The sequence below is a fragment of the Idiotropiscis lumnitzeri genome, chromosome 6 (genome assembly GCF_059441095.1).
Source record: "Idiotropiscis lumnitzeri isolate Australia: NSW breed Sydney's pygmy pipehorse chromosome 6, RoL_Ilum_1.0, whole genome shotgun sequence".
Classification (NCBI taxonomy): domain Eukaryota; kingdom Metazoa; phylum Chordata; class Actinopteri; order Syngnathiformes; family Syngnathidae; genus Idiotropiscis; species Idiotropiscis lumnitzeri.
In genome coordinates this window covers 12280582-12304311 of record NC_142396.1, presented here as the reverse complement: position 1 = coordinate 12304311, position 23730 = coordinate 12280582, and the positions used below count along the sequence as shown (strand labels likewise).

Sequence of the window (23730 nt, the reverse complement as noted above, 5' to 3'; positions counted from 1 at the left end):
GGATGTCAGAATCTTTTCAATAAACCTGACAGCAATTGGAAAACAAAAAGAATGGCATGCAATAAAATAAAGCAGGGAAAAAGAAAAATGTGAATGCAACAGAACTGAAAAGTATTTTTTTTTATTCAAATTAACTGGCAGTACAAATATGAAACAGTACAATGGGAAATGGTTCAAAAGAAAAAAACGAATGACAGAAAGAGAAGACATACATGCAAACACAAACAATGAATGTTTGCCTTGTTTAAATGACATGATGTAAATGAGAGTGTGGTAATAGGTTGGTGTCACCAAAACATCCGCTGGTTGTTTATGATTCTGTGGGTAGTGACAGCTCAGTTCATCAGTAATTCCATCTGCACTAGTCTGGCATTGGTGTCTCCCGCCATGTTGTACGGAATCATTCCAGCGAACGTGATCAGGGCTCGGGCTTGACCGCGCAGCTGCTGTGATCGTAACACACCAAGTGAAGATTACAATACAACCAGAGCATCTGACAGGATGTGTAAAACAAACAATATCATTTGGTAGTGGTTGATAAGCAGGAACAAAAATAGTCAAAGGTTCAGGTCGGTAACTGAAGAAATGTCCGAATGATTGATTCATTTTCCAAATATTGATAGCTCCCTTAGGTTAATTTATAATGCGTGGAATATTTTCACATTCAAAAGAAATGTAATACACTAACTGATTACACAAAAATGTAGTCTACTTCCTAAACAGCTCACATACTCACCCTGTCTCTGTCATCCAACGTCCTCTGTGCTCGTCCCTGGGTGCCAGCCGGCGTCCCCTTCAGACGCTTGTACTGCGTGAAGAGGATGTTCATGGAGGCTAGCAGTACCTCTGACAGGTTGTGACGCACCTACAGAAGATACCGCATACATTTAGCATGTGTGAATCACAATGTTTCCATTTTGATTCAGGTACTCCTCATCACCTCATCACTAAAGTTCCTGAAGGCCGCCACTCTCTCCTCCACGCTGTCCTGGCTGAGGGGTAAAAGCTTCAGATGCTCCATGACCTGACAGGCAGGGACAACATTAAGGCCGTTAACCTCACATTACCACGCTCCTTATGACACCTACGACACTTCAACATTACAAATTCATTGATTATCTTTCTTGTCCTTACAAATACCGTAAGGCGCAAAAAAAAAAGACAAGTTCTGAAACACTCACATCATATGCTCGATCGACATGGCCTCCGTGGTACGCATCAAAAAAGGTCATCAGATCCAGAAGCAGGTAGAAAGTGCTGTCAACAAACTTGTCACCTGCAATGCCTTGAGAGCGGTACCTATAAGCGGAGATGAAAAATCATCCTCTTTAATCCTTTCTATGAACTTGAAAGAATTTCAAACAGTACATAATCTACTTTTATTGTGTGTTCTGACCTCTGCGCAATGGCCACTGCAGTGTTTTTCAACCTCTCCTTGTTAGACTGAGGAGCGCTGACCTGAGCAATGACAGGGCTCAACAACCTGTTCATCAGCTCCAACACCTTGTCTGGATTCTTCACAGGGGCAAGGTGTGAGAACACAGATAGCACAGGCAAAAGGAAACGGTAGGAGTGTTAAAATGAGCTCTGCTTTGGAAAAAAGCGAGACAAAGATGAAGGTGTACTCACCTTGGCCAGCTCATACAGTTTGACTGCTTCCTCAAACAAACCCTTGTTCTCGGCTTCAAAAGCCACTTTACTAATGATAGCTCTGGTGTCGCCGGCGAACTTATCAATGACCCCCGGCTGGAGAGAGACCAAGGTAAAATCAGTGGCAGGCGAAACGAGGACATCGTGCTTCAAGAAAAGTGAATCATGCCAGGAGGAATGATTGCAGCTGAGGATCTTTGAAACATGTTTCCTTACATAAAGGGTGCATCTAAATCAATTGTTATATTGTGGAAAAAACCTCATTGATTAAGTTTCACTTTTTGAATTGAACTACTGCAATAAATAAAAATTTCTTTCCGAATTTTAATTATTGAAAACCACCACATTTTCAACTGTATGTTTGTCAGACATAATATTTTGAATTGCAAGAAAACGTTCTGAGCGGTTTAAAAGTACCTTAGTAGATGATAAACTCGTTCATTATACAAAACAAACTTAAATGGCACTCAGTTAAGCACAGGCCTCCCTCAAGGCCAAAGCAACTATTAAACTTCAAAGAATAATTGGACTATAGCAATACTCAAAAAAATCAGAAATTCAGATTATACAATATTTTCTTACCCTCCTGCTTCCATCCTTCTCCAATCTCCCAAGTAACATATCAAACTGTAAAAGACAAAGATAAAACATTCCCATCAAATTAAGTAGTGGCTCTGAATACAAATGTTGGTGGATGTCCAATCTCGTCCCGTAATTGGAAATAATTTGCAAATGCTTCCCACAAAGCCATGGCTATTGCAACACCATTCTAAAGAGGATTTTGATTACTTCAATGATGCCACCATAACTTAATTCGAGGTCACCCATGCACTTAATTGGGTTGTCATATGTTGAGCATTATACAACGAAGGAACTGCAGGTGAAAACAACTTGTTCAAGGTTGCTCTGGTATGTTTACCGCAATATTAAACTCAAGTAAATCAGATGCCTCATGATTTAGGGGACATCTATTAGTAGTTAGTGGACCAAAAGGTGTTGGAGAAAATTATGTCACTCACCTCTCGACTTTCAATAACAAGTTCGCTGACACATCGCATGAACATGTTCTCTCCCTGGCTGTCCTTCTCATTGCTGCAGATAAACATTGTATGCATTAGAAGACATTTTTTTGAGGGGGGGAGGGGACTGAGTATAATTACCGTAAAAAGTAAAAGTACTGCAGGGCTTCCCGTGGATCCGTGGACTCAAATTTACGAGTGTAAAGCATGAGCAGGCGGATAAAGTTGAGGCGGCGGACAGTGGGGGGGTCACCGGGCTCTTGACTCACTGCACATAGATGCAGATTAAAAAAAAACAATTTGTCTTTGCTTCATTCTGATTGTATGTTCTTATACTCACGCAGCTGAGCGCTTTGGCCAGAGGACTTCAGCAACAGCCGTAGCTCATAAAGCACCAATGCCACGTGCACGGCATGACTGCGAAGTCTCTCAACGCGAAACAAAAATGCCACGGCGGCCTCAAATTGAGCGGTCAGGAATAGGACCTGGAAATACAGGAAAGGCTGCTGGCTTGCAGAGAAATGGGATTCCCCTGTTGGATGAAGCAAAAGAGTTTTTCAAAATCAAGAAAAAAACAATCATAATTAAACACCTCAATCGTTTTTTCTTCTTGAAATTGCACACCCAAAATTAATTAAAAAGTAATTAGATTTTCTAAAATGACACCTTCTCTGTACTTAATGAAACATCCAAAATCAGTGATGCAATAGAATTGTGCGTGATGTGGTTTAACGTGAAAAGCTTGAACATAACTTCTATGTTTCCTCATATTGTGGCCAGGTGTGTTCATTTATTGCAGGGGGGACTGGATGACTATTACCTTTTTGTTGAACAACTATATTTATAAAAACATGCCTGTAATGTTAATCTACATATACAAAAGGTATTTTTGGAAAAATCCAAAAGTAAAATAATATATGTCGCTACTGTGATTCCAACCATTTTCTTTAGAGCTTGGCCAAACAATATTGCTGTGGACCAATCAGAAATGCTTCAATTCGATGGAAAATCATCTCTACAAAAGCAAAGATCTTAACGCTGCATGGTAACTTGTTTGTAACAGAACAAAACACAGAGAAAGAAACAGAGTATACAACAGAAATGGCGTTAATATGAGTGGAGGCTTTGTTTTTTTTTGTTTTTTTTATATATACATTAGAATAAAGTAAGTAGCACGCTGGTTCCACATCACTTGTAATAAATGAGCACAGAGGAACGCCTCCGCTCAGCAAATGAGTGCGCAAACAGCCTGCTTCCATCAAACTCTGCATGTGCAGCCATTAGCTGCACAGCGAAACTCTGACATTGGTAACAATAAAAATGCAATTAAATCTACCAAAGCTTTAAATTTACTCAAAAGAATGTCAAATTTGTTCCACATGAACAATAAGCGCTATACTTTCGAGATCTTCACATTCTGACAGTCCGGCTATGACAACTAACATGTAAGTACAAGACTTTCGAAAACATTCTCTAATGCACAGGTACTTAGTCATCAAGTTTACTTTTTAATTATAACGCCTAATCCTCTTGCTGCCTCCAAGTTTGAGGAGTAGAACAGGGTGGACTTTTGTCAGCCATTTCATAGCCTTATCTCAGGCTGGCAGCGCTTTAGTTCAAAAAGCACAGTGCGAATGAGAGAGAGAAGCGAGAGAGGGCAAGAGCGAAAAAAGAATGAGAGAGAGGAAAGATAAAGAAGGCGGATGTTTGTACAATAGCAAATGTACAAATGGAGGGCGGCAAAAAAGGGGGGAAATCAGTGGGAGAATGATAGAGAAAACAACGGCGCATGTGTGAGAGGACTGAATGAAAAGGAGAACAAAAGACAGAAGAGGAGGACAGAGAGGAGGATGCGTCAAAAGGATGACAGGGAGAGGCCAAGCGAGACGGGTGAGTGCTGCCAGAAACGCAGCGAAAGAGAAAAAGCTCTGGGCTTCGTGTCCCGCTGTTAAGCAAGATGGAGGACAACGGGGAACATGGTGCCAGGCAACGGAGGGGGCCGAGGCAACGGGGGGAAAACAGAATGGGGCTTGAGGCTGCACTTCCCGCTGAGCAGAGGGAGTGGGAGAGGCAGAGAGAGGAGAGGGTGCGAAAGAAAGAGAGAGAGCGAGTGAGAGGGTGAGGCCTAGTGAGCGCAGACTACAGTCTTATCAGAATGCAGCAGGATCATTGTGCAAAGACAGCCAGTTGAGAAAAACCGTAGGCCACAGAGCCTGCTGTTATTTCTGGTGGGTCACGGATACATGCTTGCATACTTTTCAAACAAGTTCAGGAATGTTTGATGAGAAAAGTTCCTGACAGGTCCCACTACCAACTCTGTTAGCAGGGTTCAAACAGCCCTTTCCTTTCTTATCACTGATGGAATAAATATATGGTAATTAGGCTATGTTCATACTGCATCTCAATTCAAAATCTTTTGCCCATATATATCACATATATGGTTTTTGTCATGCACCGTGAACAATACAGTTTAATTTTTTTTTTTTTTAAATCCAACCTGAGCCTTTTTCGCATGTGGATATAAATCAGACATGTATGCGATGCATCTGCAGTATGAACGCTCATCCGCACGCATCCGACTTACGTTATCAAAAGCCCCACATGCGTTCCGTGTTAGCGAGGGAGTGTTTGGGGGAAGACTCCTATTGTCCGTGAATCTGCTTTTTTGGGAGTAACGGTGATGGCTTTTCATTTGACTGTAATTCAAATCGTGGTGATGTTAGTAATTCGGCCACGCAAACGGTTCATTTATTACGCACGGCAATGACGCAACATTATTTTTAGTAAACGTCTCCATGAAATTACGAGATAGAAAAGCGTTGCATCATTTCCCCAAAATATTTCTACCTCCTCCCATATCGCTCCTCTGTAGTCACATGTCTTTGTAGCTTCTTCTCAAACAGCAGTTGCTGAGGCTAAGATCATGGGTATTGTTGAATAGTACAATGTAGTCATTTTCATTGCAATTTCCAAAGCCTGTGGTGTCTGATTCATTTTTTAGATTGGGTACTGATCTTGGCTATTAACCAAGTGATATCCAGTCATTAGCAAGGTCAGGCAAAAGCAAACAGATTCCATTTGTAATCACAGCTTTTGCTGCCTTTTTGTACAATGGTGTAAAATAAAAATTGTAGTAAAGAAAAAAAAAAAACTAAAAAAAAAACTACGGTTGATCAGTTCTGTGACTTCACATACCGTAGTCCTCCAGCAGTTGTTTCTGTAGCTGTGGCAAGGTCAGTCTGTCCTGAGGTGGGCTGCTGCCATCATCATCGAAACAGACCTGATTTAGCTACAGGGAGAAAGAATTATGCAAGAGTTATTCAGATGAGAGTAGATAGCAACTCAAGAAGCATATCAAGAATTGGATTGGAAGTCCTAACATTGGGAGCAAGCTTCTGTTTACAAGTATGCTGAGAACAAATACTTCAACAGATATACTTTACCTTAAGCCATAAATAGTCTTCAGTCTTGTCCGCCACCTCCCCATGGTTATCGCTGATGTCACATTTCCCGATGAGGCAGTAAACGGCTCGCTTGTACGGATCGGCGCTGTTCCTCAGTACTCTGCGGTAGTGAAGACGAAGCTTGTTCTCTGAAGTTGGAGAGAGGCTAAATGGCAAATATATAAAAAAAAAAACTATAGTTGAGATTCCAATGAAGCAAGTGCCTTTGTGTGTGCGTGTGAGCGCAGGTGAAAATGTAAAAAAAAATAAATAACTAATTAAAATATATATATTCTGACCGTCTGTCTGGGCTGTTTGCATATTCCTGAAACCAGGTCTTGAAATCTCCCAGCTGGTGCTGAACTCGATTGATTACGTGCATGGCTGCATTCAGGTCTCCACAACGTAGACAGTAGTAGATCACAGCCCACACTGGGTGGCCCTCAATCTCACCATCCTGTTGTACGAGCAGACGTGACGCTTAAGGCATTGCAACAAACCTAAACAAAGATAGTCTATTCCCATTTAGCAGAGTGTTTGGAAAACATTTTTGTTATCCATTGCTCTTTCTCTCTCTCTCTCTCTCAATTTATTGTATGTGTTTAAATGTGTTTCCATTGTGTAAAAAGTGGTTTTAAAGACCTTTGAAAAAGTAAATGCAGACAATCTATAAAAAGACGCCTCAGTGTATTAAAATTAGGTATCAATGGTAGCGCTCTAGAGTAGGTTAGATCGTATCTGGCCGATAAGACCTTTTGTGTTTGCCTAGGTTGCTCTGAGTCCCGGTCTGCCTCTTTGTCGTATGGTGTTCCACAAGGTTCCGTTCAGGGGCCCTTGTTGCTTTCGTTATACTTGCTGCCCCTAGGTTCCATCCAACGAAATTATGGAATTTCCTTCCGTTGCTATGCGGATGATACTCAGATCAATGTCCCAATGAGCAAAAAAGACACTTTCTCCTTGAGACCATGTCTGTCCTGTCTAGAGGAAATCAAAATCTGGATGCGACTTAATTTCTTGAATTTCAACGAAAAGAAGACAATTTATGGTGTTCGGTACCAGTGACCCTTCTACCTTCAACCTTGTTAACCTCGGCCCCCTGGCATCTTATCGAAAGCCAACTTGGGTTTTAAATTGGACAGTGATTTTAAATTAGATCGGCAAATTAGTGTTGTGGTTCAATCCGGCTTCTTTCATCTTAGGCAGCTGGCTAAAGTGAAGCCCTTTTGTTCCCAGCAGCACTTGGAAAAATTAATCCATGCCTTCGTTACATCTAGGCTAGATTACTGTACTAGACTTTACTTTGGCGTTAACCAGTCCTCAATCAAGCGCCTCCAACTGGTGATAAATACTGATGGGGATGGTGGTGTCAGGAACGTAGACTCCCAACGGAGGGAGGATTACGTTACACAAAACACAACCAAACGAGTGAGAACAATTCTAGCACAACCGAAGCAAGTGTTACCTGCATGCCAGGCAGGGGACCAGGTAGCTTGATGTTAAGAAAACTGCGTACAAGTTGATACGTTCCAGGCACCCCTCCCAGTTGGGCCTGATGTAGGTTTCCGAATACAGTCACCATGGTATAATTTTTATAACTGTAAGATAGGAGACAAGCCACAGAACCAGCTTCTTATTAACAATGATTTTAGCAATAATACAGTCACCAGGTTGTGAATATCAAGGCTTAAATTCCTTAATTTCAGGAGTAGTTGAAATGCACAAGTTCACCTATTTTCAAGGAATCCAAGCGCCTGCCGCACAAACGCCATTTGCATCTCAACGGAAGTTCGACTCTTCAGAGTATCTTTGGCAGGAACCAGCAAAACATCGGTCAGCTGTTTCACCATCAGCCAGAGGTCTGACACATTCTAGTGGGAAGATGGCAGCAAATGAGAAACGCCTACATCCACGATTGCAAAGACAAGAGGAACATTTGCAGTTACCTTGTCGTCCAAGCTTTCTGCTACCGATGCACATAAATCTCCCAGATTCGGCTGAATGTGACCATTCACAATTTTCTCATTGAAAACGTAGATCTAAAGGAGGAAGTGATCGTTATAATTAATCAAATAGAACAGAAATTACACACCAAGTGGAAAGGAAAATGCTCAATCATAAAATTTTATTGCCATATTTGAAATCATACCATAAATAAAAAAAAAGAAGCCTACCATACCATCTTCAGCTTCCTGACTAAAAGCAAAATCTTACATCCAACGAGTGAAATGGTTCACGGCAAAAAACAGCAAGAAGACAACTACAATGCTAACAAGGTCATCGAAAAAGATGCCAAAAAAGAGACAAATGATGCTGCATGCAATGTGTCGACACATTGTGTGAGCTGCAGATCAAACAAAACGAGAGAAGGTCAGAGTGGCTAACAAGGGAGGAGAGGCAATGAGAGACAGAATTTACCCACAATCCTCCTCTGCTGCACCATCAATCAATATGTTTGATCTGTCTTGATGTGACCTAAATTCTATTTAACAATCACGCATGGGTGTATTTAAATGTAATAGACATTGTTCGAATTCAGATTGATATATTTATTATAAAATCAGGAGACGGCATAATGGATACAACAAATTCCTTTCGATATTAACAGCTCACATAAGCAGGGATAGACCACCAATAATCATTCTCCATGAAAGACGAAGGCTTGCTCGCGAAAAAAAAGGATTAAACATCCACGAATCGGTGAATCTGCAGGTGCCGAACGACAAGTATGCAGTTGTGTACAATATATGGTAATATTAAAAATTATGTCACTTTAACGAAATACTAAAAAAAAATTGCTACTCTGTGTAAAACGGCATTAATTCCTAATATTTTTTTTAAAATGAAAACTCTTGAATCACATCTTGTTTTATTTCAAATCCACCATGGGTGTGTATAAGGGAGCAACCATAAAATAATAAGTGTTTATGTGTTAACATTATGTACACTGGCAACATTTTAGTAAAAAAATATTGTAGTCAGAATAAATATATCTATGATTTAAAAAAAAAAAAAAAGTAAACTGATTACTGCAAAAAAAGATCATTTAGGTAGTTCTAAAAATACTCTTATCGAGAAAATAAATGTACATATTGTAGATTTGACTTTTGTCACTGTGACCCGGAGAGGAATGAAATTGCTTGTCCGAACACAACCATGATTTCCACTGGGTTGACTCACCTGACGTCCGTAGGCCACCTCCACGCTGTCCAAAGCACTCCTTCCTGGTGCCGTTACTTCACTCACAAAGCTGGGCTACAACAAAAACATTGAAAAGCAACTGAATACGTTGCACAGGAGTACACAATCTTTTTCAAGTATGCTATATGAACATTTTATGTTGCTATTCCCGTAAGGAATTGCTCATGGGTATGTACCTCTTGGTGGTGGTACGGTTGTTTTTATCAATTCATAAAAGTAGAAAATTCTTCAACCTCTTTTCCCAACACAGGTGACTATGAACCAGCTGTTGTTTTAGTTGCGGTCAAGATGTACAGTAATAAATATTGTTTTCGTGTAGAGATTGATGACCAGACACCAATTCTTAAAAAAGAAGTTTGAAACTTAATAGCGGTGCAAGCAGTTTGTATGAAATCGGTAAAACATGAATAGTGTGAAGCTAAGAAATGTGTTAACAGATATGACATATTGGGAACAACAACAAAAAATGTTTTCTGAAGCTGCTACATTAAACAGCAGAGAAAGTCAGAAACCTGTGTTCAAACGTCTGAAATATACCAAAAATAGACACAAATCCTTTTGTCTTCATTATTTATAAGTAGAAGGTGGACGTGGCATTCTATTTTGAGAAAAGTTCCTTTTTCATGATAGACACGAGTTAAAAAAAAAAAAAAAAGGTCTACATACAAAAGACAAACAATTCACTTTGCAAAGTTTTAGCAGCCTTGTGCACTGCAAAACAACCGTGAGCAGTAAAGACACACATTTCACTTTTATTACAATGCTCCACCACAAAAATGAAGGCTGCGGAAGCTTTGTGGTTCAAGTCTTGTACCTCCACATCTTGACTGAAGTCGAGCGCGTCCTCTCCTGCTCCCAGGAGAGTGTGCAATACTCTCTGCTTCACCTGCTCCCATTGGACCAGCATGGACTCACGATGGTACTCCTCAGCGAGCAGGAATGTCTGAAACATGCATCTCTTCATTTCAGTTATACTGTCAAATTGCAAATGTGTGTGAGAATGGATGGAAACAATGGACCTGCACCACACCATTCCAACTCACACTCACCAGGCGACAAGCTAATTGATCCATTTAGGAAGTCCAAACATGGGCGTAGTTTAGAAGCCCCTTGAATGAGGCTCTTTCGCTTGTTTCAGAGGTCAAGTGATGAGAAATGTTTGAGTTTTATTAAATGACATGTTTTTCCATTTTTTAGGAGTGGACAATGAGGTATGATCCATGCATAAATGACCAGAGTGCCAAAATAAAAGTAGCAAACTAGGTCAGACTTCATTCGTGTCAAAATCTGAAATAAAATATATGTTCAATACTCATATATAGGTTCTTTGTATAAATATATATATATTTTTTTTCTTTTCTTTTTTTTTTTTAAAGGATGGACTAAGCAGGGAAGGAAGTGGGGTTTCGTCTGTCCTTGTCAACGTCCCAAATCGGGTCAAGTACCGTGTGAAGAGAATTTAAATATTTGCACTTGGGGTGGAATGAAATGCTGTTGTGTGAACTGGCACTTTAACTGGGAGCTCAACTGAGAGTGACCCAGAGAGCGAGAGAGCAAAAACACGTAAGCGATACGCACAGCTGTGTGAAGAAGCACTTGAGAGACAAAATAAGCATCTTAAACTGTGCTTAATTTGAACAAAGTAATCAAGTATAATCAACACAGCTCTCTCTACAGCACGACCCCAGTCCAAGTTCATCTGTGATTTTGTCTCATGTGACAACACAAAACTGAGAAAGATTCCGGTATGCTCTTTAACTATAGCTGCGTTCTGAATTGTTTGGGGGGTAAAAAGTCTCCCGGTGTTTAGAATATATAGATAATACACCATTTAATAACGTGGAGACTTGCGGCTATTTGTCCAAAGCGGCCAATGCATGAACAAATCTATTTTTATGGCTAAATTTTGCTATTGTGTCTTTTAATCTGGCGTGGTTTATAGTCCGTAAATTACGGTAAGTGGATGTAAATGGTACAAGAACACAACTTGAACCCACATGCAGACTTTCACGCGCACCCTCAGTAAAAGATGTTAATAACTAGCTCTAGACTCAAGTAGAGCTTGTGAAACCCCATCAGGACTCGTCTATTTTAACCCTCCGCAGAGACTCGACATGAGATAATGGGAACATTAGATAATTAAATCTTTCCCATCTCCAGCCCAGGGAGATACCAATCTGGACTGCAGCCCCCATTTACAGAGTTAAATTGGTCACTACCTGGATCTCTCAGCTTTTCTTTTACACATTTGAGCACATCACCTGGGCATAATATGTGACATTTATGCTCATTTGGTGTGGCGGTTTCCGTCGTTTTTGTAAATCGTCCACCAGATAACACTTGCCGACTAAGATGGTATAATACTTTCATTAAGTGACTATTTAACTAATTCACTACCAGCCGAGTTAGAAAAAATTGATCTTTGACGTCTTAGGCAGCCAATGTCAGTAAATGAGTAAAAGGGCGATTCAAACCTTGCGGCATGTTTCATAATGGTGATATCAAATGCATATTTCCATAAACTGTTTTGATAGAGTATTTAAATTGGCTAACAGTGAAAACAGTGCAAGTATTGTATTCTGTCATAAATCCTGCAAGGCACACTTTCTTTAACAGTGGGGTTCTGGATATAGACATCTGTAGGGAGATGTAACGCAAGCTTCTTTTTATGCCATTAGAGCATTTTGGCGTTTCAACCCTTCACATAAGTCTTTCCGGCCCTCACAGGGAACGGGGAGATAATGGGAACGACAACTAATTAAAGGCTGGGCCTATTAGATCTGCTCATCAGGGAAGCCATTTCAAAACCATTCCCTGAAGATCCGCACCAGAAGGGAAGGACGTTTGGATCACAGCCAATAGACATGAGAAAAAGTGTGTGTTTTTAAGTGTTCCTGTGGTCAGAAGGCATCAGACTTTCTTAACAAGATGTTCAATTTAAAAAAAAAAAAAAAAGTGACAATCCAGGCAAGATGGTATTAAAACAGCAATTAATCACGTTAAAGTTGATGTTACCTTTCATTTCCAATGCTATTTTATCATGATAACATTTCATAATCTAAGATCATTTAGCCCTGCAAATTTCCGAGGTGCTTCATCTGAATTCCCACTTGGGTCTGTCACATATCTCAAGCTCTTTTCTTGACCTGAGCAGAAATCAGAAACACTTGAGGGGAGGCACTGACCCTGCGGCGAGATTCCTCGATGGCGGACAGCAGGGCGTTGTCCCTCTCGTTCTTCAAGAAGCCCTGTGCAGAGACAGGAAGGCAGCAGAAGAGGGCCGGGCAAGCCAAGCGAGTCGGAGAGAGGAAGAGAAAGAGAGAATGACATCTTAGCTTGGCTGCTCAAAATGATGACAAAATAAAATGTGAATACTTCTATAGGGAGAGATTTCACAGACATTTACTCCGCAGGACACAAGTCGCTGCTTATCAAGCATGTGTCGGGATTAGTGAAACGTACACTAGCTATTTCATACAGATGGAACGGCAAGTGTTCGCAGTTTGAGCTGTGCTAATTCTCCACACGCCATTTTGCAATGAGACAGCAATCAGCACAGACACCATTTTGACATCTTCGCAAAATGGATTCCGCTGCAAAAAAAAAAAAACATCCCTCCCTCTCCTGCGGCTCTCCATATGAAACCTGTACTCGCATCCAACTTGATGTGTTTTAACGGCAAATTTAGCAATCAGAAGAGTGTTCGTTTGTAAGTGGCCCTTACGTAACTAATGCTGCATGCAGATGAGTATCAGGCGGCACTCGGAAAACGCAAAAGGAAAGAAAGTCAGTGACCGCAGAGCATATGGAGCGGCCATTTTGAGAAAACATCAAAATGGCAGATAGCTCTTGTGCTTTGTCCTCAAAGTGTGAGCCACTGGCTGTGTTACACAATGAACAACAAGTGCTGAGGCAGAATATCTTGTATGGAAATCTAAGGGGAATATTGTTTTCTAAAAAGGAGCCTGTAAGCTACACCCATGAAAATTTTAACATTTTACCATGCACACAAAAAAAGAACTTTGAGGAGGTGCAGAATTAATTAATCAATCAATAACAATGCCGTTGGTTGTTGATTATTCTTGAAGCACCTAAGGCAGCATTGCTCATCTCAATATAACACATACATGATATTTGAACACTACCTTGGATATAGGAGTTCAGAACATTAAAAAAAAAAAAAAACCGCTTTGCACATCCACAATAGATTGATTGCATGTAATTTCCGCCCGTACTCTCATTCTTGGATGATAATTATTGTACGTAACGACAACATCAGCCTGATGACTCATCTGAAAGTGACTCAACTCCTTTCCGATCATGACGTACAGATATCTAAAGGAATGATTCACGTATATGTCAGACAGCTACAGTCTAAGCGATGCCTGCCATTCTAGGGAATGAAGTCACTTAAGATCTTGCTCGGAAGCCATAAAAAAAGTTGCCATCTTAGTCATTGCTTGATATGATACAAGAACATAGGCTCACCATTTTCTAAAATCTGATGATTCATCATGAAGAACAAACTGCCTATTGTATAGAGCAGGTGTGGGCAAACTACGGCCCAGGGGCCACATGCGGCCCATTAAACGTTTTAATCCGGCCCGCCGAATTTGAAAAATAAATAATTAAATAAACCGTATTAAAGTTTTATTTTCTATATATTGTGATGTGTCAAACACATATATTGTTGTAATGCTTTTGTTCACTTTCATTTAAAATTAAATGCATTTTTTTTCTCAGATGTGGTGAGGTTACCAAAACACTCCATCCATCTGCTCCTGGTCCGGCCCCTGTGTCAAATTTTAGAACCCATTGTGGCCCACCAATCAAAAAGTTTGCCCACCCATGGTATAGAGGTTAACCAGTGGTAACACCTTCAATGATCTCCAGTGTTGCATTTGTGTGTAATTAAAATAAAAAAAATTTCAAAAATGTGCTTGCCAAATTAACAAATGTGTCAATGTTGGCCAAACCGAACTGAAGGGACAACGAGAGATATGTCTAGGAGGTTTTTGATTGGCTTAGGCTTTATTTTGTTACAGTTTTGCAGCCACTGAAATCAATACAACTGCAGCGAGGACATAAATTGCGCCTTCTCCTCAAATGCCCCGAGGACGGCTGTACTTTTCTCAATTTATGTACTATAACCGAACGCCATCAGGCTTGATGGAAGAGCCCATCATGTGGCCACTGTCAGATAATAGCTTATCTATTTAATAATTATGCCATTTTCCGTGCTATTTGCTCTTCTGTCTATGCCAGACCGTATCATCTTGGTTGCCAAGAAGGATATGACAAGTGGCAAGTGAGGCTGCTCGCTTACAGAGAAATAAGCACTCTTGGCCTCCTATTTCCTCTCTCATCACCTCTCTTGTGTACCACATAAAGGCCACCTGCTGGTTGAATTTTCCTACCATTAGTCACATCTCTTCTCTGTCCTATATTTCCAAGTCTTTTGCTCATGTCTGCATTCCTCAGACTCCCTCTACCTCCGTGAGATAAAATTAGAAAACAGGCAATTTTAATGTCTGTGACTGGATTTTACATTTAAGGTTTTTATTCATTATCCTCATAATTTAAAAACTGATCTTACAGCTATGTTCTTGATGCTTTTTTTAACCTAATTTTCCGCTAAATAAGCATCATCTGCTGATATCCGAGTTATATGGAGTGCTTGCATCCCAAATACATTAGATAGATTGTCTTCTGTACGCAGAGATTTTTTTTCTATTCACTAACATAGGGTTAGTAACACTACGCCGCAGTTATCTACTGGATTGCTTTCTTTTATTTTACACCGAGAAGCAAACTCTGGCTAAATTGTGAGTCATGACGACCTGCTGGCTGCTGTATTGGTGAAAAAAGATTGTAAAAGAAAAAAAACAAAAAAACAAATATAAAATAAAAAAAAATAATAATAAAAAAAAGCCGTGGCATTTATTGTCCTGGTACCAATGTGATCCTGTGTGCATAAAAAAATAAAATAAAAAAACACTAGTTCTATCATTGTCTTTGTCTCTGGGAGATATCCAATTATTCTTCCTGCAATTGTTGAAAGGGAAAATTATACATCTTTTACAGAAACGGGCAGTGCGAGAAGAGCTGCTCATTCGGCCAGAATTTTAAACAGCAGTGACACGTTGAGAAACACAGTAGTATCTCCGCTACATTCCTACCTCAAATGAACTGCAATAAGAAGCAGAACGATTTTTCGGTGCGGTTGTTTTGACGTCAGCTCAATTCGCTCTGCCAACAAATCCAGTACGTCCGTTTTTGTTCACATACTGTATCTGAATGCATTGTCCCTGTTGCAATCAGCTTAACAAAAGACAATAATAACCAATGAATTCCCAATCAGGGATCATGTTTCATTTGTGGAAAGTGGGAAATTGGTTTTAAAATAATCCCAGAAACAATGACAAGGTTTTTATAACATGTATAATCTGGTCAGTACAAGACGGCTGAGAGTGACATGTTCGTCAGGCCGAGGCCGAGCAGTTGAAAGACTGCTGATGCTTCAATTCTACCATATGTTCAGGCCCAACCTGTCAAATAAAGCCAGTGTAAAGCAGAATATGTACATAGTAAAATCGTACCAAAAAGGAAACGTATGAAGAAACATACATGGCAATTGTCAAACGGTCAACATGTTATTTCGTGTGGCTGGAGATGTACGCTTTCTGGATGCCCCACCCTTACATTGTGCATCCTCGAAGACCTGCTAACCACAGAGAACATTCACAGCCAATTGACAATAAATAGCCCAGAAGCTTCACAAGCGCAACCACAGAAAAAAATAGATAAACAATTGAGTGTTAGGACATTACGTAGGTCAAAATGAGGGAGGGTGGTCTTTAAAGCAATGAAAAATACAACAGATGGAAGTTTCTGGCATTGTCTTTGTTTATTGCAAAGTTTGTGAATATCTAATAGATGTCTCGACTTGTTTTCCCAATTTTATGCAAAAAAGTACATACTATGAAGCCATGCATGGTTAGTACGTGACGAGAGTCTATTCTCACACGTTTGTTAACGGGCACATTGGCTGATTCAATGCGCCGGTCCATACAGGCCTTCTTTCATAGATAGTCGGTCTGCAACCAGAAGCGGCCTCTCGGCACTTGCAGGGAAATTTGTCACGAAATGTCACAGGGATATTCAATCTATGAGTATGCTATGAGAAAAGTGTTTAAATTGAGAGTGAAAATAAGGGAGGGAAGCACATTCTGGCATCACGACAGTGGGTGCATGAGGTTTTTGCCCTCACTTGACATGACACAAAGAGCTGACCAGTGCCCTAAGTATGCGTATGAGAAAGGAACAAACCCCGCACTACACTTCCCGGTTAGAAAATCATGCACCTATTTATACAAATACCACAGCCAGGAAAATATGTTAATCCTATTCCATTTCCTTCACTTTATATTGCATTTGTCAGTGATCAATAATGTAATGAAAGCAACGAAAAGAGTAATGAAGACAGGCAGACAAAGCAAATACCTGTCTGATAGTGTGTGCGTAGATTCATGCGTGTGGGCAATACTCACTCATGCTCAGTGGCAGCCTGGCAGAAAACAGGACACGTGTGAACGCAGAAGAATTTTTAAAAATGTTTCTTTTCTTTGTCTGTGCCACGGTTTCTGGGCTTGGACAACGCTGCGTCGCCCTTTGGGTTCTCCATCCCTACGTGTCGGTCCGTGCCAGGGCGTAGGCGGCGGCGGCGGCATTGGCCGCCATTCTGGGGCGTGTTCCCCGTGGCCCTGTCTGGCCGGCATGGCGGTGCGCCTGCAGCCCTTTCCTGCCTGAAAGCAGGTCAGTGACTATGAAGCACGGAGAAGCGCGTGCAAGTGGCACATCAAGACTCACTGGAGGTGGTTTTATTGTCAGAGGGCCGTACCAACTATGACGCCAGACACAGGGGGGGATGCATGGGAAGGAACTATGGATTCATATAGGCTATCTGTTCATACCATCAGCTGACTCCCCCCTCCCTCAGCCACATATCCTTGCTCTCATTCACACACTCCCTCACTTCATCTAAGCATCGCTGACAGCCCTCCGCCTCCTACCTTCCTCCATCCCACACATTTTCTTTTTTATCCATCTATGCATCCTTTCTTCCCATCCCCTCTCCTTCCTCCCTTTTTTCAATGCAATTACAGTAATGGATTTTTCCCCCCTCGGTTGATGGCTTCCGACATCCTGTCTCGAAATGAGGCTAATCGTGCTCTTAAGGGTCATGTTTAGTTAATGAAGGGCTTCTGAGGCACATGGGTGGGGAGCACACAAAGCAAACATGTTATTCTACACACCACTTGAAATCACACTCATTCACGGCGACATATGGCATAGCTGTAGTCGTTATGTGCGAGCCAGCTCAAGCTAGAGTGGCAAGATGCACGTGCCGCACACGCACATTCATTCATAATACCGGGAAGAGTGTAGGAGCGAGTAACCGACCGTCACTGACACACACACACACACACCCCCACACACACACCCCCACACACACACACCCCCACACACACACACACCCCGACACACACACACATCCCGTGTGGCTATGTTCATGTAGCGCTGCAGATAGTCTGTGCTCAACCAACTCGATTTGCTGCCATCAGTGCTGAAGGATGAGCGTGTATGTAAAAAGCCGGTGGGGGTGGAGATGACGAGGGCACAGGAAGGGAAAGGATACAAATGGAAGAAAATAAAAAATATATGACAAAATAGAAAGAGAAAAAGAGAGTACAGGAAAAATGAGAGTCAGCAAACAAGAGAATGGTGAGGAACAGGGAGAGAGCAGGGAAAAGTGAGATGAGGACACAGAGAGGCAATGAATTGCGGTCGGACGCCATTTTTCCCCACCAGCAACGCTCTCAGCATTCCACGCCTTATGTTTCACTATTCTATCCATCTATCGAGTCCTCCATATTTCCTCGTTTTTATGCATTCGTCTCTCGTGCTTAGTGCTTTGTCAGCCACTAGAATGTGAATTGATGGCAAAAAGAACTAAGAGGTGCGGTAATCCAAAAAAACAAAACCGGATTTGAAGAATTGAATTTGCCTTTTCTGTTTATTGAAGGAGAAAAAAAACAAATCACCCCGTCTGAATCACAGGACCAATACCCCAAATACAATTTTTAGTCTTCAGTTAAATGAGAAAACTCAAACATCATAAATGTGAGGCAAATGTGCTAAACAATAGTCCACCACTGTGCCACCTCGATTCTTTCCAATGGAAATCATGTCAAGATAAAACTCAGTTACAGGATTTAACTAATGGCATCATGAAAACCCATCAACAGTATTTGAGATTTTGAGATGAACCATCATACAAGGGCAAATGATGAAGTTGGAAAATAATGCACATGGCGGCTGGCTGGAATTTGTTTAACATGCATTCGCAACTATTACAAGGACCGGGCCACCCGAAGTTCACGGATGCTAGCCTGACTGGGCTACCGGTACAAATTTTAGTTCTATAATAGTTCCAATCATGTAAATATGAATTTGGGTAAGTATTGTCTCCTGCATTCCAAAATCAATTTTGATAGGCTAATTGGACACTCTAAATTGTCTCTAGGTGTGACCGTGAGGATGATTGGTTGTTTGTCTTAGTGTGCCTAGCGGTTGGCTGACAACCACTTCAGGGTGTACCCGCCTACTGCCCAAAGACAGCTCCAGCATGCCCGAGACGCCCGTGAGGCTAAGCAATTCCGATAATGGATGCATGGTTTTAAATCAGGCCCATTACCCAAAAACATGTTTTGTAATGTTGGACGCTGCCAAAGTCTTTCAACTGTGAGGAAGACGTCTAATCACTGCGCTGACAAAAATCATACAACAGAGGTTCTGCTGTATAAAACAAAACCAAGGAGCAATGAACAAAATCAGATGTTCCTGTTGAAAGTTTCCCATTGAAGCACATGAGCGAAACATGCACATAAGTAGCCAACACTCCACGACTTTCTTCAGCACAATCTTTTTTTAATTTGTGTTCACTCAAACGGAAACATCATTTGCGCAGCTATTCCCCTGATGCATTTTTGGGTGTTTCACAGGAACCACAGCAGCATGTATTAGGTCACTGAAGCCTGACATACTAGGTCGCGCATTGCACAAACATGCTCCGAGACATGCGGTGTTTACATTTACATTCATGAATTATACAACAAAATCATCCATACTACCTAAGGCTGCATACAATTCAGGAAGCATTGTTGAACAGGCACAAACCTCCATGTAAATGCACTTACATTGGTCTCAGGTTCAAGTTTATATTGTGACTAAGTCGCGTCTACGTCAAGCTGTCGTTCATACTCCCGGAAGTATTTGCGACTACTTGAATGCTAGGCGCCAAGCTAGCTTGGCCTCTGGGTGAGGAATTCAAATAAAAAAGAATACAAATGGAACAATAAATACGCAGGTAGTGATTTGTACTCATGGCGAGAAGGAATTCCAGTTCCATCGTAGCTATTCAAGTCTAAAATATGGCATATTTTAGAGAGAGTTCGAATTCCAATTAATAACGATGAATTATTTTTTTAAGCTGTGATTAACTCGATCATTTGATCGATCCTGATCATTAGAATCAGGTGTGTTGCAGCAGGGAGAGATGGAAAACAGGCAGGACACTGCCCCTTGAGGGCTAGGGTTGAAAATCCCTGATCTACATTGTTACAAAAGAACAAGCTCAGCTCGTTTGTTAATGTTTCATATTCAAATCACTTTATTTTATTTTTTTACATTTGCTTCCTTAGGCGCATGGCAAAGACTTTATGCACTATATATTTTGTTTAGTTAATCATCTGAATAATCTGTAATTTGTATTTTTTATGCCATAAATTGGCATTGATTTAAAAAAAAAATCTGTTGGGCCCTACTTAATATACCACGCCATCAACAACACTCCCACCCTGTACCAGTTCTATGCTTCATAAATTATCATGTGATGACTTCTAGAGTGGTCATAGTTATACAACGGTAACGGTTGTGTGAACCATCTTCCAGGAAGCTGCTTGTTAAAGTGGAGTCGTGGTTAGCCTCCACACAAAGAGGAACTTATTCTAGTCAATTAGATTGTGTGTGTGGCTGCATGTGTGTGAGCATGTGTACGTACGTACGTACTCCAATGCTGCCAAAAGCTAAGTGCACTAACGGTCAATCAGTCGGTCAAAAGCACCCAACCTAACTTACATCCTGTGCGCCAAGAGGAGACGAAAATGGAATTGGAGAAGAAAATAAGACTTAAAGGGGAAGTCAACCCCCAAAACTCTTTGCAATAAAAAATTCTATGCGCCTTCACCAGTCAAAACACGGCATTCTGATTAATATTGCATTTATGAGTTAAACAGTAAAATCCCCCGGCCCGTTTTAGTCATCTTAGGAGGCAGCCATTTTGTCACTTTCTGTCGACTGAAAATGACATCACAGTTGCTCAGGGCTCAATCATTAAAATCCCTGATTGTTCCATTGATGCTAAAATGAGGAGCTCACCATTTGGTACAAGACCTGTATGTCAGTGTTCACATTTCGTACATGCAAGGTAGTCCTTTCACCTTCTTCTGGGTGTTGGCAGAGGGGCTGTGCGATATATCGTTAATGTATCAATATCTAGATATGAACATTCAAAATATTGATATAAAAAATGACGATTCTATCAGTGTTTGTGGAGTTTACATGGGTGTGCTGCATGTACAACTCAGGCCAGCCAACCACATACCTCCTTTCAAGTTTGCAGTTGATCGATAGCTAAAGACTGCCAATGACAATAATCTTACAGAGGCAGGGACAGAGAGAGAAAGTGGCACCCACACCAACAGAGAAATGCTGCCGCCAAGTATCCACACCGGAAATCTATTTCTGTGTGGAAAGCCAGCGAGACACAGCTGTGCACTGTCAAGCCATAGATAAACTTTATGCGTTACATATACTGTACATTGTGTTTTACAACAATATTTGACCATATTTGGAATTTCTTAAACCAGTAGATAAAAAAGCAGCGCTAGTGGTAAAAATGCAAGCCAGCAGTGCATAATTCGCAGGTCCGTTCAATGCATGGGAACAAGCCCCGCCCTTCAAAAATATAACTTGCCTCATTACACCTCATGTCCTATTTGTATAAAAACCTGTGTATTCCTTGACTGATACAATCTTTTTGTGGATTAAAAAAAATACATAGTTGGCAGGGTCATCATTAGCTTGACGTTCTTCCCAACTGGAGATAGGTGGAAGTCACGCTAGTCAAAAAGGCATCATAAGAAAAAAAAACACACATCGATGTCATACTGGAGAGGAGAGCGGGGTTCGCCCAATTATTCATTAGAATTATAATTAGTTTTATAAACATAAAATGTAGTTTCAATTAGTTTTTTTTAAAGCATTTTCGTTTTTATTTTGTTCATTAACAAATATATTTTTTAATTTTAGTCACTTTATGACTTTTCATTTCCTAAAATAACTTTGGTTATGGCAGAATGAAACCGCATGCTAAACTACAGATATGACACACATTAGTTGATTTTAATCTGCTTCCATTTATTCTTCCACTTTCTTTTGGCTACTGGCAAATACTTTTGGTACATTACCACCACCCTTTTATCATGCTAAAGAAGGTGACACCAGTGGTAATGCAGCAAAGGTTTTTGAAAACCGCCCAAAAAACATGTTTAGGAATGAGAATTTTGGGCACCAGTCCGAGCTCTAATTTCAATAATGAATATCGCGCCTGAGTACAAGCCACAGGACCAGCCAAATTTTGTTTAAAAAAAAAAACGTTCGTATAAGTCACAGGACCTCCCAAACTATGGAAAAAAAAAAAAGATTACCATACATGCCGAAAAATACGGCAATTGATATGAACAATGCAAAGTGGTGAAACTGCCTCTTAATTTAATCCTACCTGTATGTCAGTGTCTTTAACTGGCTCCAGCGGTTCGAAGGTAGTAGCTGCACTTAAACTCTCCAGTCGCTGAGAAATATGGAAGATGTCCAAACCTCGGGAACCGAGGAGGATAGACCTGAGGTGCGGATAAAGAAATTGTTCATGAATGAACATGACAGTGGGATTCAACAAAGATTACTGTCTCAAAGCTTGGTCTCTACAAGAAGGCGAAATAGACATCTCAGTGACGTTTGTGGCTGTAGTGACAGTCAGCCATGTTAAAAATCAATTTTTTTACTTAAATTAGACAGGAACTTTATATTAAGTAAAGAAGCTATGCAGAAAAACATGTTGGAAAGCTCATGAACATCTCACACATTGTAAAGCTCATGAACATCTCACATCAAAAAACGTCAAAAGGTCACATATATATTTAAGTTTATATGCCATCAAATTCCTTACGCTTTTACATCAGCAGCATCCTGCGATGTTCGGGTGAGCGTGCGAGACCTAAGTCTCTCCCCTGCCTGTTGGATCTCCTGAAGGTTCCTCTCGACATGTGGCAGCTCTGACACAGCCTCCGTTTCCGCAGCCAGCTGCTCGGCCTGCTGCAGCAGCTCCCCAAAGCCCTCTGCATCCATGCCTCTGTGGGTTGGAATACAATACAATACAACTTTATTTGTAGAATGCAAATGTCACCGACATTAAAAATAACAAAAGTAGGTAAGAAATTCCAGAAAGCTTTTTTTTTAATCACGCCATTTGAGTAATGAAGCTGGAACCTGGCAGCTGATTAGGCGCAGGAGGTTGCGTACATCCTGTATTGGTGGCCAGACAATCACAATGTTTTTGGATGCAATTAACTAATTGTACAAAGGTGTGAATGATAGGACTGGTATATATGTGCCATATAGCGATCAGGCGACCAGTCCAGCTCACCCAGCCATTCAGACAATGCCAGATTGTAAAGGCTGCAGCTCACCCGCAACCCTAATAAAGAAAAGAGCTACAGAAAATGGATGGATGCTTTGATGGGAATATTGAGGGGGAAAAAATCCCCTTTGACAGCTGTCAATACTCTTAGAACTCTCGCGCGTATTGTCACATTAAATTGGCAAACTGCTAAGATACTGTATCATGATCAAGACCAGAAAATGCTGCCTTGTGTGTCAACAAACAAAGGCGCTATGCTCAAAACACTGAGACTAAGAAACCCAAAACCGCATTGATCGCGCTTTGACGAGCGGGTTACTGCTAGCGAGGCAAATCGATGTTAGCTTGCGGGCTAATGCTAACATGCAAAAGGAATGACTAAATTTCCAAATACTTGTTGGAATTTCTGTACGTAGTAGCAGGACGACTACCATTTATTTACCTGCTGTTTGAGACGAATTACAGTCTAAAATCTTTTGGGCGTATTATTGAAAAATCACTTGTATATCCAGCACACTACCATGCAGCCTTGTAGTGTGTTATTTGCCCCGGCACTTCAACGGGCGAAGCTGATTGGACGAGGTAGCAGACCCGCACCGGA

General features: G+C 40.9%; 1 protein-coding gene across 4 annotated transcripts; it reads right to left on the bottom strand.

The window, feature by feature from the left end:
- Positions 1-105: 105 nt before the first annotated feature.
- nup93 (nucleoporin 93) lies at positions 106-23730 on the bottom strand. Of its 4 annotated transcripts, none has more exons than XM_088299373.1 (22): positions 23572-23730; positions 22659-22841; positions 22215-22332; positions 12496-12558; positions 10125-10253; positions 9290-9364; positions 8056-8148; positions 7841-7980; positions 7575-7707; positions 6412-6569; positions 6113-6278; positions 5865-5958; positions 3010-3201; positions 2811-2937; positions 2670-2742; positions 2233-2277; positions 1630-1746; positions 1397-1515; positions 1182-1299; positions 941-1024; positions 737-865; positions 106-446 (listed from the first exon to the last, which is right to left on the bottom strand). In XM_088299373.1, the coding sequence occupies exons 2-22, from the start codon at positions 22835-22837 to the stop codon at positions 336-338; spliced, it is 2463 nt and encodes an 820-aa protein (XP_088155499.1). In that variant the 5' UTR covers positions 22838-22841; positions 23572-23730; the 3' UTR covers positions 106-335. The 4 variants fall into 4 exon arrangements, with proteins under 4 accessions (XP_088155499.1, XP_088155501.1, XP_088155500.1 ...); XM_088299375.1 differs by having other exon boundaries at positions 106-443; XM_088299374.1 differs by lacking the exon at positions 23572-23730 and adding an exon at positions 22979-23061.

Bases quoted from the DNA above. Each gene is read 5' to 3' on its own strand.
- nup93 (XM_088299373.1), bottom strand. From the start codon at position 22,837: ATGGATGCAGAGGGCTTTGGGGAGCTGCTGCAGCAGGCCGAGCAGCTG. The intron at 12,559-22,214 runs GTAGGATTAAAT...GTCTCTGCACAG, and splicing joins TTAAAGACACTGACATACAG to GGCTTCTTGAAGAACGAGAG. The intron at 8,149-9,289 runs GTGAGTCAACCC...TTCCTCCTTTAG, and splicing joins AGGTGGCCTACGGACGTCAG to ATCTACGTTTTCAATGAGAA.